At 38.5% G+C, this 15217-nt stretch overlaps 1 protein-coding gene across 14 annotated transcripts in view; it reads left to right on the top strand.

The window, feature by feature from the left end:
• The window catches only part of ATP8A2 (ATPase phospholipid transporting 8A2), a 574503-nt gene that overhangs the window by 398477 nt on the left and 160809 nt on the right, over positions 1-15217 (top strand). For all 14 annotated transcript variants that reach the window (XM_038573452.1, XM_038573457.1, XM_038573456.1 and 11 more), the window contains 2 exons: positions 6360-6434; positions 13302-13424. In XM_038573452.1, the coding sequence (XP_038429380.1) occupies positions 6360-6434; positions 13302-13424 (198 nt within the window). The remainder of the gene's footprint in view (positions 1-6359; positions 6435-13301; positions 13425-15217) is intronic.

Raw genomic sequence — 15217 nt, 5'->3', positions numbered from 1 at the left:
TTCTGAGTACATAATAGTAAGCAGAATTTTTATAATTTCTGACCTCATACATCTTACACATGGTGGGACAGACCAGACAGACAGCAAGCAGTGTGACAAAAATTATAGATGTGACAAGCTAACAGAGAAATGTGCATGGTACAGTGATAGACATTAACAAGGTCTTTTTTCCTACATAATTCTTTAATGTAATACTGATTTGTTTAATAATCATAGAGATGTATAAAGAAAAATAATTTCTCATCTGCCTCCATTCCTGTCCAGGTACTCAATAGGAACAGTTTAACTAGGCTACCTTCCTTTGCACTCATACAAAGACATTAAATTTATGGCATCTTTCTTGTGATTCTACAAAAAAAATGGATTTTATACACTGGCTCAGTTCACAGAGCATGTTACTTTTGATCTCATGGTTGTGAGTTCAAGTGCCACATTGGGCATGGAGCTTACTTAAAAAAACAATTTTAAAAAATGGATCCTGTACACATTAAGACTTTCTTTTTGTTTGCTTGCCTTAAAAAGTCCTTATGAGTTTTATAAGTATATAGTGTTGGCTGTTAGCATTGTACATGTCCAGGATCGACTCAGAGAAAACTCCCCAAAGATTTTAGAGCTGAAGCCCTGCCCATTTATTACAGTAGTTACTATTTATTTTTTTAAAGATTTTATTTATTTATTCATGAGACAGACACACACACACACACACACACACACACACACAGAGGCAGAGGGAGAAGCAGGCTCCACGCAGAGAGCCTGACGTGGGACTCGATCCCGTGTCTCCAGGATCAGGCCATGGGCCGAAAGCAGCACTAAACCACTGAGACACACAGGCTGCCCAGTAGTCACTATTTAATGGGGACCACTCCATCCCATAATTCATTGGACTGAAACACTTGAGGGGGAAGTTTTTAGAGTATCTTGCTGTTACTACTGTTATTATTATTACCATTATTATTTCTGACAACCCTTGCTCTAGAATAGCATCCTTGAATTTTTTCTTTTAATTTCCTTTCTACATACCTACCTACCAACTTACCTATTTATTTTGCCTTTTCTTTTGTCAATCTAATACTATTTCTTTGTCATACATTCCCTCACTTACATACCTATAGATTTAAAATTTTAAAAGATAAGTGCTTAATATTTTACAGACTTGCTACATTCACTCCCTAATAAAGAACTTTCAGGACTTTTTTCCCTGCGCTATTTGCTTTGTTTTATTTTTTGCTTTCCACTATTAATAATACTGAAAAACAAGAAAGGTTTTTATATGGAAGAGCTTTTATTTATGAGAATGAATTTCTAAAACTAGGAACTTTTAGATGAAGTATATGCTTATTCTTTATCCTACTACACGTTGCCAGATCAAATTCCAGAAAGACTGTGGCCCTTTGACTTTTAAACAGGTATCTTTAATGCCAGTTAATCAGCTCAGACCCTGACGTGCAAATCAGTAGATCATGATGTTATTGCCACTTTAGCAAGAAACCATATGGCTAATTTATTTAATTATTCCCTGTAGGGTACTTTCCCACCTCAGTCTTCTACCCTGGGTCTTGGAAGAACAGAGTAAATCGAGGAACAGGTCCTCCCTTTCCCAAATGAGGCAATCATCTAAGTATGTCGACTGTTAGTTGAGAACCTGAGTGGCAGCAGGTACAGCCCACTGAGATTGTGCAATGCGGCCCGGACCTCTAGACGGGAGTCTGTGCAATTAGCCAAGACGGTTACTGCGTTTTTGGCAGTGAAGCAGCAGTTAAAGCAAAGAAGGATCTTTTTCCAAGAAGGAAAAGCCATTTAATAAGTTTGAGTCAGTTTGCTCATAACAGCCCTACATTTGAGGACCAGAAACCCCAGGAGCTTGGCAAGTCAGTGCTTGGCAGGTCTTCCCACCAACTCACCAAGTCTGAGGCCGGCCAGGCAGAACTTGGCTCCCTCTGCTTTGACTGTATTCATTTAATAGCATTCCTAGTTAACAAGAAAGTGAAGGCAGGAATCTTTCTCCCCATTAATCCAGAAGAGCAAAATGTAGTGGCTCTAAGCACAATCCAAGTAACTCCATCAGCAGGGAAACAGGCTGTCTGTTTGCCTTGTGGGGTGTATGCACTGTTGGATGTATGCAGCTTGGAGGTTGTGGTCCACCAAAAATGACATTAATGTTTAGGAATCAGGCAGTGGTTTCTTTTTTATATATGAATTAACATTTGGATATGGCTACCCAGTGTGAAAGTCTGATTTTATAGTGTGTCAGGGAGCCACTGATACCTGTCTCATGAATAAATAAATAAAAACTAAGTACATTTGTATGAATTATTTAAAAATACAGTGTGTTCTCTTTCCTTTTTCCATTTCACCTATGGAACTCTTGCCAAAATGAAATCAAGTTTGAGTGTTTACAATGTAAGAGAAAACCAGTTTGTGGATTTTGAAATTAAGAGATGGATTTTTTGTTTGTTTGTTTCATTTATTTTGGTTTTAATTTCTTTTTTCTCTGCAAATATTTCTGATGAAATAAACAGGTCTGATCGTCTAATGATGGATTATTTGAATGGAGATTGAAATTGAATTGGAAATGTTGAGAACAAGCATGTTTATACTTCTCAAAAAGCTGCAGCACCACCTGCAACTGATAAAAATTAGTACAAACATATCAAAAATCTTTAGAGAGACATGTGGCCAAGCCAGTGCCAACTTGGACAGAATCAGAGCACTGGCTGCTTAGAGGAAATATCCCAACATTCAACTAATCAAGATGTTAATCCAAAGTAAAGATTAAAATGTTTTACATGGTTCAGGATTGCTTGGAGCAAAGGTTAATGCTGAGAAAGAAATGGTTGATTTCCTAGGATTTTTTTCCCTTATTGTCTATTTCCACAACATGAGTGTCTTAGTTACATGGAGTTCACTCAGTCTTTAGAATAATTTCTCATTAACAATTTATAAAGATATGTTTCTGGTATAAGGATCTCAATGTGTGAAGTTCTAGATTCGTATCTGGTGCTACCATGGCCTCTACAGAAAAGAGCCTATGGTTCTATGTATGAGATCCGTCCAGGGGGGCAGGAAATGAAGCTTTCTCAACCCACAGCCTGTAAACACAAATATAAGTGTGCCTTTGTGTAATCCGTCACATACCATTATTTTGCTTATAATAAACGTGTTACACTGAGATTTCTAACTTTATCAGGTTGACTTAATAAATTTATTTTTCACCCAGTGGCAGCACTATTGACATTTGAGGCCAGATGATTCTTTGTTGTAGGGAGCTATGCTGGGCATTGGAGGATATTTAGCAAAATCTTCGGCCTCTACCCATGGGATGCTAATAGTACCCTCACGAAGGTGTCCAGCCATTGTCATTGCCTTCAGAGGAAAAATCAATCCTAGTTGAGAATTATTGCTTGAAATAGTTATGTAAATAAAATATGAACATGTTTTGAAAGGTTTAGAACTGTACAAGAAGTATGAGAGTCCATACTACCTCCTGAAGAACACTTCTGCCTAAAAATAATGAATATTATGTTTCTTTTATGTCTTCCGGAAAGTTGCCATGTAAAAGTATGTACAGCTATTCTGCACAGTCATGACCCATTTAACATATACCTTGATATTTTTCATTTTAACATATCTATGAGTTTTATATTACTTTTTGAAATGTCTGCCCAGTGTTGCATTGTTAAGGATGAACCATAATTTGTTAGACTTATTTGTTTCCTTCTTTGATATCTTATACATCTTATTTTAGCTCGTTTCATGAAAAGTCACGTTTTCTTTAGCTCTTCTGTGTTTCTCAGGAGCATTCAAGATATTCTTCTGCCCTATGACCTAGTTCCTTCTGTAGAGATCATTTCATATTATTGTCATTTATCTATCTATCATACTATTTCATATACATATATATTTGTTTTCCTTCTTATTTTCTGATGATGTCGAGGGAAGAGGGGCTGCAGAATTGTCTCAGAACACTTTCTCATCAAATATTTGCCTCTTCCACCCTGGGCAGCTGTCACTTTGCTGCAATAAGTACCTCCCTCACCACCATTTCTTCTCCTTTGGCGAGTTGGAGGGCCCCGTATCTCAGAGTGAATGCCTGTATGTTATGGGTTTTCTGTTGGATGAATTTGCATTTATTTATTTCCAGGTTCCCTCGGTCAGTCACCACCCAGTTGATGGTCATTTAGGCTCCGTACTTTACCTACCATCCTCCTCACTTGCTTCTTGGGGGGAAACGGTGTTTGCGTGTCCATAGCCCTTCACCTTCATTTTGCTTGCTGTGCTGAATAGGGCAAGGGACCTAGGCCATGACTTGTCCCTGCTTCTAGATTTCACCTTTAAATAAGAGTTGGTTCAGCTGTTTCTTGGATTGTTTCCTATTTCCTGGAAAACTTTTTACTCTGTAGGCTTTGTCTATTGGCAGTCCCCCTTGTTTGAGGTAATCTTGTGTTTATTATTTCCGTTCTGTGTCACCTGTATTTTAATAAAGACTGTCCCATAGTTTCATTGAAAATAGCTATTTTCTATTTTCAATTATTTTTGCTTTTTTCAATCGATAGTAGGGGAAGAGGAGAGCTATAGAAATATCACTACTCTACCTTCAACAAAAGATGAATTAACTGAATTAAGCAATAAAATAGTTTGGTGTTCACTAGACATTTATTAGTGTTTGCTCACTTGTTTGAATAGGAGAATATAGAGGTAAAACGTAATTGTGAGGAAATAAGGTTAAAACTCTTGAAACAATTTACAAATATGCTTGAGTCAGATGTAGATTCAGGTTCTCATTGCACCAAAAGTTTGGTTGAAGTGTTGATTGTCAAGGCCTCAAGTGGTTAGAAAGCTGTGTGATTGGAAATGTTGTTTTAGGGGACAGCTAATATTTGAACAGATGTTGTAAAAATATTCTGAATGCAGAATACAGCACAGACTTCTGATTCTTAGTTCCCCATCAGTATTTTTTGACTGAGAACGGCCATGCCTCATGGGGACCTCTTGGGAGAGAGTTGGATTTAAGAGTGAGTTGGCATGTGGACAGATTTTTGAAGGTCAGTAAGGTCAGCAAGCTTATCTTAGGTTTAGGGGAGAACTGTAGTAGTATTTTGAACCAGGGTACAAGATCCTGAAAGCTGTGCTTACGAGAACTTCATCTGGCATTTGAATTGAGGTGTATTTCATTTGATCCCACTGGAACTCGGTGAGTCCTTTATGTTAGGTATCACACTCAGTACAGTTGTACAGTGTAGGGAACAGTTCCTCTTGCAAGAAGGAACTTGCAAGAAGGAACTTAGTCTGGTGGGTTCAAGAAGCTGATTTGAAAAATTCTGACTCAGTAACATTGCAGTAGCAGAGTTGATCTCAACTCTTACTATCATGGTGTAGCTCCTCTGTGTTGTAATTGTAGTTCTACTATAGTAACAGATTCAGTCTGTCATGCTTTTTACCACTAAGGTGGATTCTGTAATTCACATGGGATGCTTTAAAGTCTACCCCCAAATCACTGGAATCCTGTTGTATCCCATAAATTTAGATGACTTTTAAACAGAAGCATTTTGTATTCCATTTTTCCATATTCACTGCCTTCTAAATCACGTTTTCGTTCATCCTCATGATGGCTCGCCCCTCTTCTGTTGCACTCTTACTGCTCCACGTCTTCTCCTAATTATGCCTGCCTGATGGCTCCTTCTCTAAAATATTTTTATTCCCTGGCATTTTGCTCTGCAGTTGTTTTTATGTTGGTCTTGCTTAATCAATTAGAATTATAGTCCACTTGAAGACATAAATAATCGTCTACATTTTATTTATTTATACATCCCATGTTACTCCAGATGATTTGAGCATGTTTCTTCAATATTACCACCTTTTGACCTTTGCTGAAGTGGTGGACATTCGATTAAGGAGGGTCGATATTTTATGAGCTAAACACACAAATGACCAACAAAGGAGTTTTTGTTGTTTTTTATTTATAGTTTTTATCTGTTTGAAAGTCCAACAAAGATAAATCATATTTATCAAGTCAACTTTATAGGGAAAAAGAGCATGAATTTGAGACTTTTCCAATCAATGAGAAAGTGTCGCCACAAAACATATTCAAAATAAATTAAACATAAGTTGCTTTTCCGTAAATGTGTGCACATTAACAAATTGACATATGCCTTAAGATACATTTCCCTTAAAATATCGGTACATGTGATATTGGGAACTTATATTTTATGAAAGAACGACCACCACGTCCTGTGGCTCTTTATCCCTCAGCAGCTGTGTCCAGCTGGTGGTCCTCATTCCCCCTGCTACTTCTTCAGTGAATGGAAACATTTAGGTCAATATTGATATAAAACTTCTTGAACTTTCTTCTCTTTCAGCTTTGGTTCGCCTTTGTTAATGGATTTTCTGGGCAGATTTTATTTGAACGTTGGTGCATCGGCTTGTACAATGTGGTAAGCATTCTCCATCTCTATCAGATAGCATGCAGAACTTCAGTGACATTCCTTTACTGTTTATGTCTGGGAAGTGTATCTAAGTCAATCATCTGTATACATAGCAGGCAGCACAAATATATCTTTAGAGCCTTTGTTGCTGCGACACATCCTGCAGAAGCCCGTGCTCTCCACACATGGTTTCAATCATAGCAGATCATTCTTGAATAACCCCATGAAATTATTAACCCATATATCTTGATAATAGACCCTTGTTACCTCCTTACTAAATGCCTGCACAACATTTCCATGTTTTTAGCTCAAGTAGAAACTTCTGAGCTACATCTAAACCTATTTCACTTCATAATTTTATTTCTGAACTCTTAAACATAGATACACATATATAGTATGTAATCTAGTGTCCTTTCTGTCCTTCTTAAAAGAGTATCTGTCCTTGTGGAGGAATGTTTTCTTCCACAGCTAGTGCTAAAATAATGAATGCTGACTCCCAGCTCCCATGGTGAATGGTAATCAGCTTATTAGGTATTTTTCATGATTTCACAGTTCTTTTTTCATTGCTTCACTATCATGAATTCAAAAACTGGAAACAAACATAAACGGTAAGCCAAAATGATGAAGTATAGCTACTTAGCTTCTTGTTTGGCAGGGAGAACTAACTGAGGGACTCACAGCTTGGTGCTTTAGAGACCCCAGCATGCAACATTTCAAGTTGTACTTTCTCATGTGTTTTGGACACTAATTCTGACATTGCCTGCCCTGGGGGAGTTTATAGTCAGAAGCAGCTATTATAGGTAGAAGTAGACAGAAGTTACCAGACATACAGTACACATAGTGACGCTATAAATATTTACAGCTTGTGTAGACATTTGTGGCTGGATGTGCGAGTCATCTATCCACTCAATCCTTTTTTTTTCTTTTTTTTTTTGGTAGCTACAAGGCTAAGATGCTGTGTATAAGATGCTGCATGTGATAGGTTCCCCAGCCCTGTGGAGTTTGACAAGTTAAGAGGGCCAAATGAATAGACTAAGCTGCCACTGAGCCTGAGTTCAGATTTTAAGCAGCCTGAATTTAGACAGTGTTGGTCAGTTAATAAGTGTGCTACGACCAAGCATTAGTGAGTCTGTTGCTAATACTTAGGCTCAAAAGGCAAAGCTGACCATGGTGAGAGCAGGGCTGAATCAATGCCCATTCATCACCTGTGCTGGAACAGCAACCCTGACTCACCTGCCACATGGATAGAGGCTCCAGGACCTTCCCTCAAACCGATTGTTCACTTTGCAGAACTTAACTGTTTTAGTAGATTAAAATTATGCTCACTGCTCCATAATGATTTAGTGCCAGAAAGGGTCAAATCCATGCTCATAAACATATTTATAGATAGAAAGCTGAGACCTGTGAGACTGTGCTTTAGAGCTCAGGAATGAAATACAAATCACCTGGTCACACGATGCATGGAGGTTAGCCCTACTTTGATGCTCAGCCATGAGAGCTAGATTCTTTTCTTAGCTCTGTGCAGCCTTGGGCAATTCAAATAAATCCAACAAACTTGTATTGAGGACCTGCTCTGCATAAGGCGCTGATAGGCTATAAAACAGTGTTGGTCAAAATATGGTCCACACACCACTTACATTAGAATAACCAGGATTTGTTTGAGGATGCAGATTCCTAAGCCCCATCAGAGTTTCTCAGAGATAGCGAGAAACAACATTTTAAACACATTTTTTTAGTAATGATTGTGCATGTGAAAATTTAGGACCTGCAATGATTTTTGATCCCTGAAGTTGGGAATGTGTTACATGTTCTTTGTGTCCCCCAGACTTTAGAACAGACAATATTGTGGTAGAGAAGTGAATTTCAAGGTGAAATGACCCTCTGTCACTCCAGTCCACAGTACAGGTGTTGGAGTGAGCTGCCAGCAAGTGGTGGCAGAGTTGGCATGATCAAGGATCTGTAAAGTGATGTCAGAAAGGTGTTAGCCTTCAGAAGTTAGTCATGCTGAAAGGGCCGAACCCTTTGAGAACATGGAAGCTTATCCCCACAGAAATGGTTTGGTAACTTTTATTTGAAACTCAAAAATACTGCCAAAAGAGTACGAAGAACTATATTATATTCTTCAGTTATTAGCATTTTGTCCTCATTTGAATTGTCTATCCACGCATGAACATGTGTGTGCACACCTCTCATGGGCAAATATGCATACACCCATAGACATGCATGTGCGTGCACACATAGGCATGCCCCACGGGCACTCATGGTGCACACACACCAACACCGTGATTTCTGAACTCTTGAAACTAACAAGACATCAGGCCCTTTTACTGCTTAATACTTTGGTGCGTAGATGCTAAGACCATTTACCTATATAACCACAGTAGACTGATGGAAATCTAAAATTTAGCATGGATAAAGTACTATTGTCTGATCCACATTAGTCCATATTCCATTTTTGCCATTGCTGTTCCAATAATACCTATTTAGTAAGTTTTTCGCACTCCAACCTCACGGTACAAGAGACAGTTTGGGACATCCAAGACGTTCACTAGAGCCTACCTCTTCTGGGCTGGATTTCCTCTTGCCATTTTCTCCAGACAATTTTTCAGTCTTGCTTTGTCTTCTCCTGTGCTTGCTCTTTATATTTGATTCCCCAGGCCCACTAAAGTAGCAAGTCATCATTTCTCACAGCAGATTAAATGGCATTAAAACTGACTTGAGGGCAGCCCATGTGGCTCAGCAGTTTAGTGCCGCCTTCAGCCCAGGGTGTGATCCTGGGGATCCGGGATCGAGTCCCATGTCAGGCTTCTGACATGGAGCCTGCTTCTCCCTCTGCCTGTGTCTCTGCCTCTCTCTGTTTCTCGAATAAATAAATAAAACCTTAAAAAAAAAAACTGACTTGAAACTCTTAAATCTCTCAGAATAATGAATGAATGCCATCCCATTGGATTCTCATTGTATCCATAGTCAGATTTCTCCATCATTTTATTTAATGGCTACAAGAATCATAATGATCAGATAGATTTCAGTAAGATTTAAGCTCTTATTTTATTAAGAGATAATTCTTAATGTGTTTTAAGCTGTTTCAAAATTTTATCCCATTTAATCTTATCAAGCCAGCATAATTTGAAGAAAACTGTGAGCCAACCTCACTCATAAACAAAATTATAAAAATTCTAAAAATAGCAGCAAATAGAGTTCATCAGTGTATCAAAAGAGTAAAATATTTGACCAAGTAGGTTTTTTTCAGGAATATAGGAGGTTTAAAATTTTTAAACTTTTTTTATTTTTAAACCTTTCTAAATATCATCATATCAACAGAAGAGAAAAGAAAAACCTCATCTCATCAGTGGATGCTGAGAAAGTATTTGAGGCAAGTCGGCTGCCATTCCCAAAATAAGAACTCTAAGTAAATTAGGAAAGAAAGAAGCCAATTAACTATAATCCTGACTATTTTTATATTTTAAAAAATGGCATATTGCCATAAATGGTAAAATTCTTAAACAATTTCATTTTAAATAAGAAATTAGTCAGGAATGCCTGAAATCACTATATAATTCAGCATTGTTTTTGGAATTTTCAGCAACTCTCAAGAAAATTTAACTATTACAAATACTAGAAAAAAATGATATCTGTGCTTATATAAATATGCACACAAAAAGTGGCCTTTTAAATGTGTTCATATATGACTGGATACCTAGAAAACCCAAAAGATACCTGTAAAGAAATACTAGAATTATAAGAGAATTTATAAGGTGACTAGATACACAATAGATATGTAAGAATCAATAGCTTTTTTCTATCCTAGCAATCAATAGCTTATTTTTTTAACTCTAGTTGTGAGCACTTATAAATGCAAAGGTGTAATAATTCCTTTCATATACATCACATAGGAATAATTTTTATAGTACCAAATAGAAAAAAGTCCAAAATTTTATTGAAGTATACAAAATAGAGTTGAATAAATAGAAAGGCATATTATCCTTTTATATGAGAAGATAGTATCATTAAAAAAAACTCCTCTAAATTGATATATAAATTTATGTATTCCAAATAGAATCCCAGTATTGGTAGAGGGAAGGGGAGTTGCATAAAATGATATCAAAGTATAAAGGGAATTAACATGTACCTGTGAATAAATATGTAAAGTACAAAAAAGAACAATTTTAAGGATCAACTTCTCTTTCTGAAGCATCAGACTATACTACAAACCTGTAGTAACCAAGTTAATGTGGTGCTGACAGGAAATTGGACTAATAAGTTAGAAAATCCAGAAGTAAATTCTAGTTTTGGATTCCAGATCTGTAATATGTGAGAATTTAATAAATGTTCGCAAAATTACAAATCCAAATGTCCAACAAATAAATAAAAACATGCCTGAACACACTGGTAGTCAGGGAAATGTAAATTTTTTAAAAGATTTATTCATTTATTTTAGAGGGAAAGACAGAGAGAGAGAGAATGTGTGTGTGTGTGTGTGTGTGTGTGTGTGTATGAGCAAGTGCAGAGGGTCAAGAGGCAGAGGGGGAATGAAATAGAGAAACTCTTAAGCAGACTCCACACTGAGCACAGAGCCCAACTTGGGGTTTAATCCCAGGACCCTGAGATCATGACCTGAGCTAAAAACCAAAAATCAGACGTTCAACCAACTGTGCCACTCAGGTGCCCCAGGAATGTAAATTTTTTAAACTAAGAGTTAATATCTTTGATTTTTTTTTTTAGTCTGGAGAATATTAAATATAACACCCATTGCTGATAGGGAAGCAGGGACAAGATGATTGTTGTCTTTTGTGAAGAGAAAGGTAAACCTTTTTTGAAAGCAACCAAGCAGCATCTTTTAAAATTTAAAATAAATGTATCTTTTAACTCCACAACCCTGTTTCTGAGAATCCTTCCCATAGAAATAAAAGATAAAGTATATATGTTATAATATATTGTGGATGTTTAATATAATGTTTGTGGAAACAAACGAATGCCTATCTATAGGTGAATGGCTGAAAAAATACAGTGCATCAATTCTTATGTGGGCCTGAAAAAGATTGCATTAGTGTAATCCCAAGGGACTTGAAGCACATCCCATAATGTATTGTTTTGTGAGAAAAATATGATGAAGAAAAATGTATATAATGTCTTGTTTCTGTAAAAACAAAGAACGATCCCCAAACTCTATGTGTACATGATATGTTGTAAGCAGGGTGAAAATATGGTAGATCCTACTGATTGGTTGGCCACTGGTAAAGGGTGAGAAGATTTGAAGTGGGTAGAAAGTCAAGTGGAAAAGGAAAAAAAAAAAGTAAGGATAGCAGTATAAAGTATGCATTATAGCACCTTTAAGCAAAACCACAAGGGTGAGTTGATATACTGAGTGTGCAAAGCTTCTGAGTTGTTTGTTAGGAGCACTTCCTTTAAACAGGTGACTTGTATTCCTATGAGAGAGACAAGTGCCACCACTCTTGATCCTTTTATCCTGGAAATCAAGAGAAGGCTGAAATCCCAGGGCTGTTTTCCTTTCTGCTCTTGGGTGAAAGAGGAGCCTGCAAGTTTTATTGGCCTTTCTCCACCACATCTCTGATTGCTTTATCCTAAGAGATTTAGAAGAGGCTTATTTATCTGGACTCAGGCTCTCTGTAACTGGTGTACACAGAGTTCTCAGAGGCACACATCCAGTTCCCACGGGCTTGAGGGCTTGCTGGGTTTGTGGGTAGGGATTTTCCCGAAGCATCACATGCTAAAAAGTGAGTGACCCAATCTCTGACCCATTCCCAGAACCAAGTAAGAGAATGACCTGCAGGACGGCTGCACCCTGAACTAATGGGCTTATTCTAAACCTCTTCTCCAGGATCTAGCTTTCTTTTTCCAAAACACAAATATAAGCGTGTCAGTCCCTGTAGATTACAGGTAAAGGTAAAAGTCTCAGAAGCCAGCATCTTGGATAGTCAAGAAACTCGTGGTCATGGCAGGTTGCTCTGTCTCCTTCCCAGTCTTGTCTTGTTCCATGGCTCAGCCAGCCACCATCCTGGATGTCTTAGAGGTGCAACCCCCACCCCTAAACGTCCCACGGGTGTTTATACCTGAAGCTTTGTTAGGGGATGCTTGTTTCCCAGGAGTGCTTCCCGCTGCACCCCTCTCCCCAAAGTCCCTTGTTATCCAGTCCCTTACAGGCCAGGCCCTCTTTGGTCCCAGAAGCCTTTCCTGACCCTCCCTTCCCCTTCTCCATCCTCTCCCCCAGGAGTAGTTTTGCAGAGCTCTATGTTTTATGTGTTTATTTATACGGCTGCTGCCGGCTGCCCGTCTCCACCTCTGCAGTAGACCGAGTTCCTGGAGGTCAGAGACCTGCTTCTTTTCCTTCTTCTTCTGTCTTTAAATCTCCGTGCGTGTTCTTGGTGCTTATCGCAGCGTCTGGCGCGTAGTTCATTCCCAATAAATGTCTGTCAAATGAAGAAATGGAAAAAGTACCTCGTGCTTCCTGAAATTTGAGTATAAAATCAGAATGAGAAGGTGTAAAACTGTGCCACAGCAATGCTAAGGGAAAGCAGGTTGCTTCACAAAACCACCTAAATCACCGCTAAAGCCACCTAAATCACCGCTTGTTTGACAAAGGAAGGTACTTGTTAATTAAACGTGATTCATTAGCTAATCGAATATTTACGGTGGTGTTTTTCATGGTCAATGGATTCATTTTATGCTGATGAAGTAACAATTAAAAACAGTCTTTCATGTACTTGCTTTGTGTGAAGGGTGTCTGGGGAATTGTGAATCATTGAATCTCATGTTCGGACTTGACCGAAAATTAAGTCATCACTCCATAGAACGGAAACACCTAAACTTGCATGAATCGGGAAGTCCTCTTTTAATGGCTCATTGTTCTCCACACAGATTTTCACCGCACTACCACCCTTCACTCTGGGAATCTTCGAGAGGTCTTGCACCCAGGAGAGCATGCTCAGGTTCCCACAGCTCTACAAAATCACCCAGAATGCAGAAGGCTTCAATACAAAGGTATATGGTGTTATTGCAAAATTGTCCCCTGAGAAGGGCATAGGCACTGCTTGATGTCTTCCAGCTCAAGTGCACCTCCTGTGAGAGAGCTAATGCATTAGAGAGAACGTTTGAGAAGAGGTGAAACCCCAGCCCTCTCCCAGTAGACCAAGCTGGTGAATTCAAGATGCCCACTTGGAAAGGAAGCTTCCGTGTTGCACGTTCAATTCCTGTGTGTGGACTCCTTTCCTCTTATCCACATGTACCTCTGACACTAGTCTGGCCAGAAGTACCCATGGGCCCATGTACCTTAGGATCAGCTGTCAGAAACTCCCCTTACCCTTCAGAAAGCCCTACATGAGGCGGGCTGGAAGCTTGCCTAACAGAGCCTTCTCACCACCATGGCTTGGTTTTTCATTGAAAAGAAAACATTTCTTTAGCTAGCGAGTAAAATTGGCCAGATGTCAACACAGGAATCAAGTCAGTCATAGGTATTTTCTTTTTCAGACTGGAGAACCAGCAGAGAGAAATCCTCTAGACCTAAAAGGTATAAGCAATCCTACAAAGGGCCAAGCAGAAGCTGGGTTAGGTGTTACCAGGATTCCGCAGTCAGGACTGGTGAAGGGGAATCTCACAGGGTCTGCCAGTCATAGCTAAGTGGCGGAGTTGGTTGAGGGCCACTGGCCAGAAGGGAAGACATGTGCCTGGCTTGGTGCAACATGCCTGTATTGCCATGTTTCTGTCTTAGATTTTTGTGCAGGAGGGGATTAGGAAGTTGAAACAGGTTCATTTAAATATTTTAACATTTTGAGAGAGGTCAATTAAATTACTGGGCATGGGTTGTGTGCAAGATTTGCTTGGTTAGCCACCGTAGCCTTGGTAAGGATGACAAAGGAAGTCCTCAGTAAGAGAACAATCTATGAAGCCATTGTTTTGAGCCAGCTAGTCTCCCTTCAGAGCTGCCTTATTTTGAGGAAAGCGTTAGGCACATCCAAGACAGGAAAAAACAAAATGGATCCTCTTGGTTCTAGTGTCTTCCATACCAGGGAAGACTCGGATGAATAATTGTATCAGTCCTTGTTTACTATTATTTTATCAGTGGGAAGTATGGCCTGTTGGTTCTGCATTCTTTACATAAATCCATTTTTTACAGAGCTTGAATTCAAAAGCCCTGTAAGATGGGAAGTAGGGAATGGACCCACCTAAAAGGTAGTAGAGGCAAGAATGCTCCAAGACTTATTTACAGATACCTTGGAGATTTTCTTTTCTTTTTTTGGGGGGGTGGGGGTGGGGGAGTTAGGAGGTCAGGGAGAAGGAAGAAAAACATGAACATTTAAAATGGGAAAATCCCATTGTCTTATAATTTTTTTCATTACTTTCCATTTCCCCACCACTACTTTAAGATCAAACTATATGACAATCCCAGAACAATCTGTAGATTTTTTAAATAAATTCAAGCTGGCTTTAGTATCGTAGTTCTGTCATCTTAGTATTTAAAAAGATAATTGAAATGCATTTATGAAACTATAATTTAGAAGAAACTAAACTTGTACTCTTTTGTTTGACCTTTCAAGTGTTAAAGAGAATTTTTAAATGTGCATGATATTAACCAAACTTCTAGAAATTAACAAGTTGCTCGGGAGGGATTTTAAAAAGCAAAACAGAGAGAGAGCGCCCTGTAGGGAATCTACACTTAAAGTGTTTTTAATGCTTTCAAAAAGTCCACAGTTTCTGTCTCTTGTTAACAACTTTGACCTAATACCTTTCTGTTTCTAGATGATTGTAAAAGTTTGTTGTCTCTTTTTATGATTCTA

This window comes from Canis lupus, chromosome 25 (assembly GCF_011100685.1).
Source record: "Canis lupus familiaris isolate Mischka breed German Shepherd chromosome 25, alternate assembly UU_Cfam_GSD_1.0, whole genome shotgun sequence".
Lineage (NCBI taxonomy): Eukaryota > Metazoa > Chordata > Mammalia > Carnivora > Canidae > Canis > Canis lupus.
This window is presented reverse-complemented; position numbering and strand designations above follow the sequence as displayed.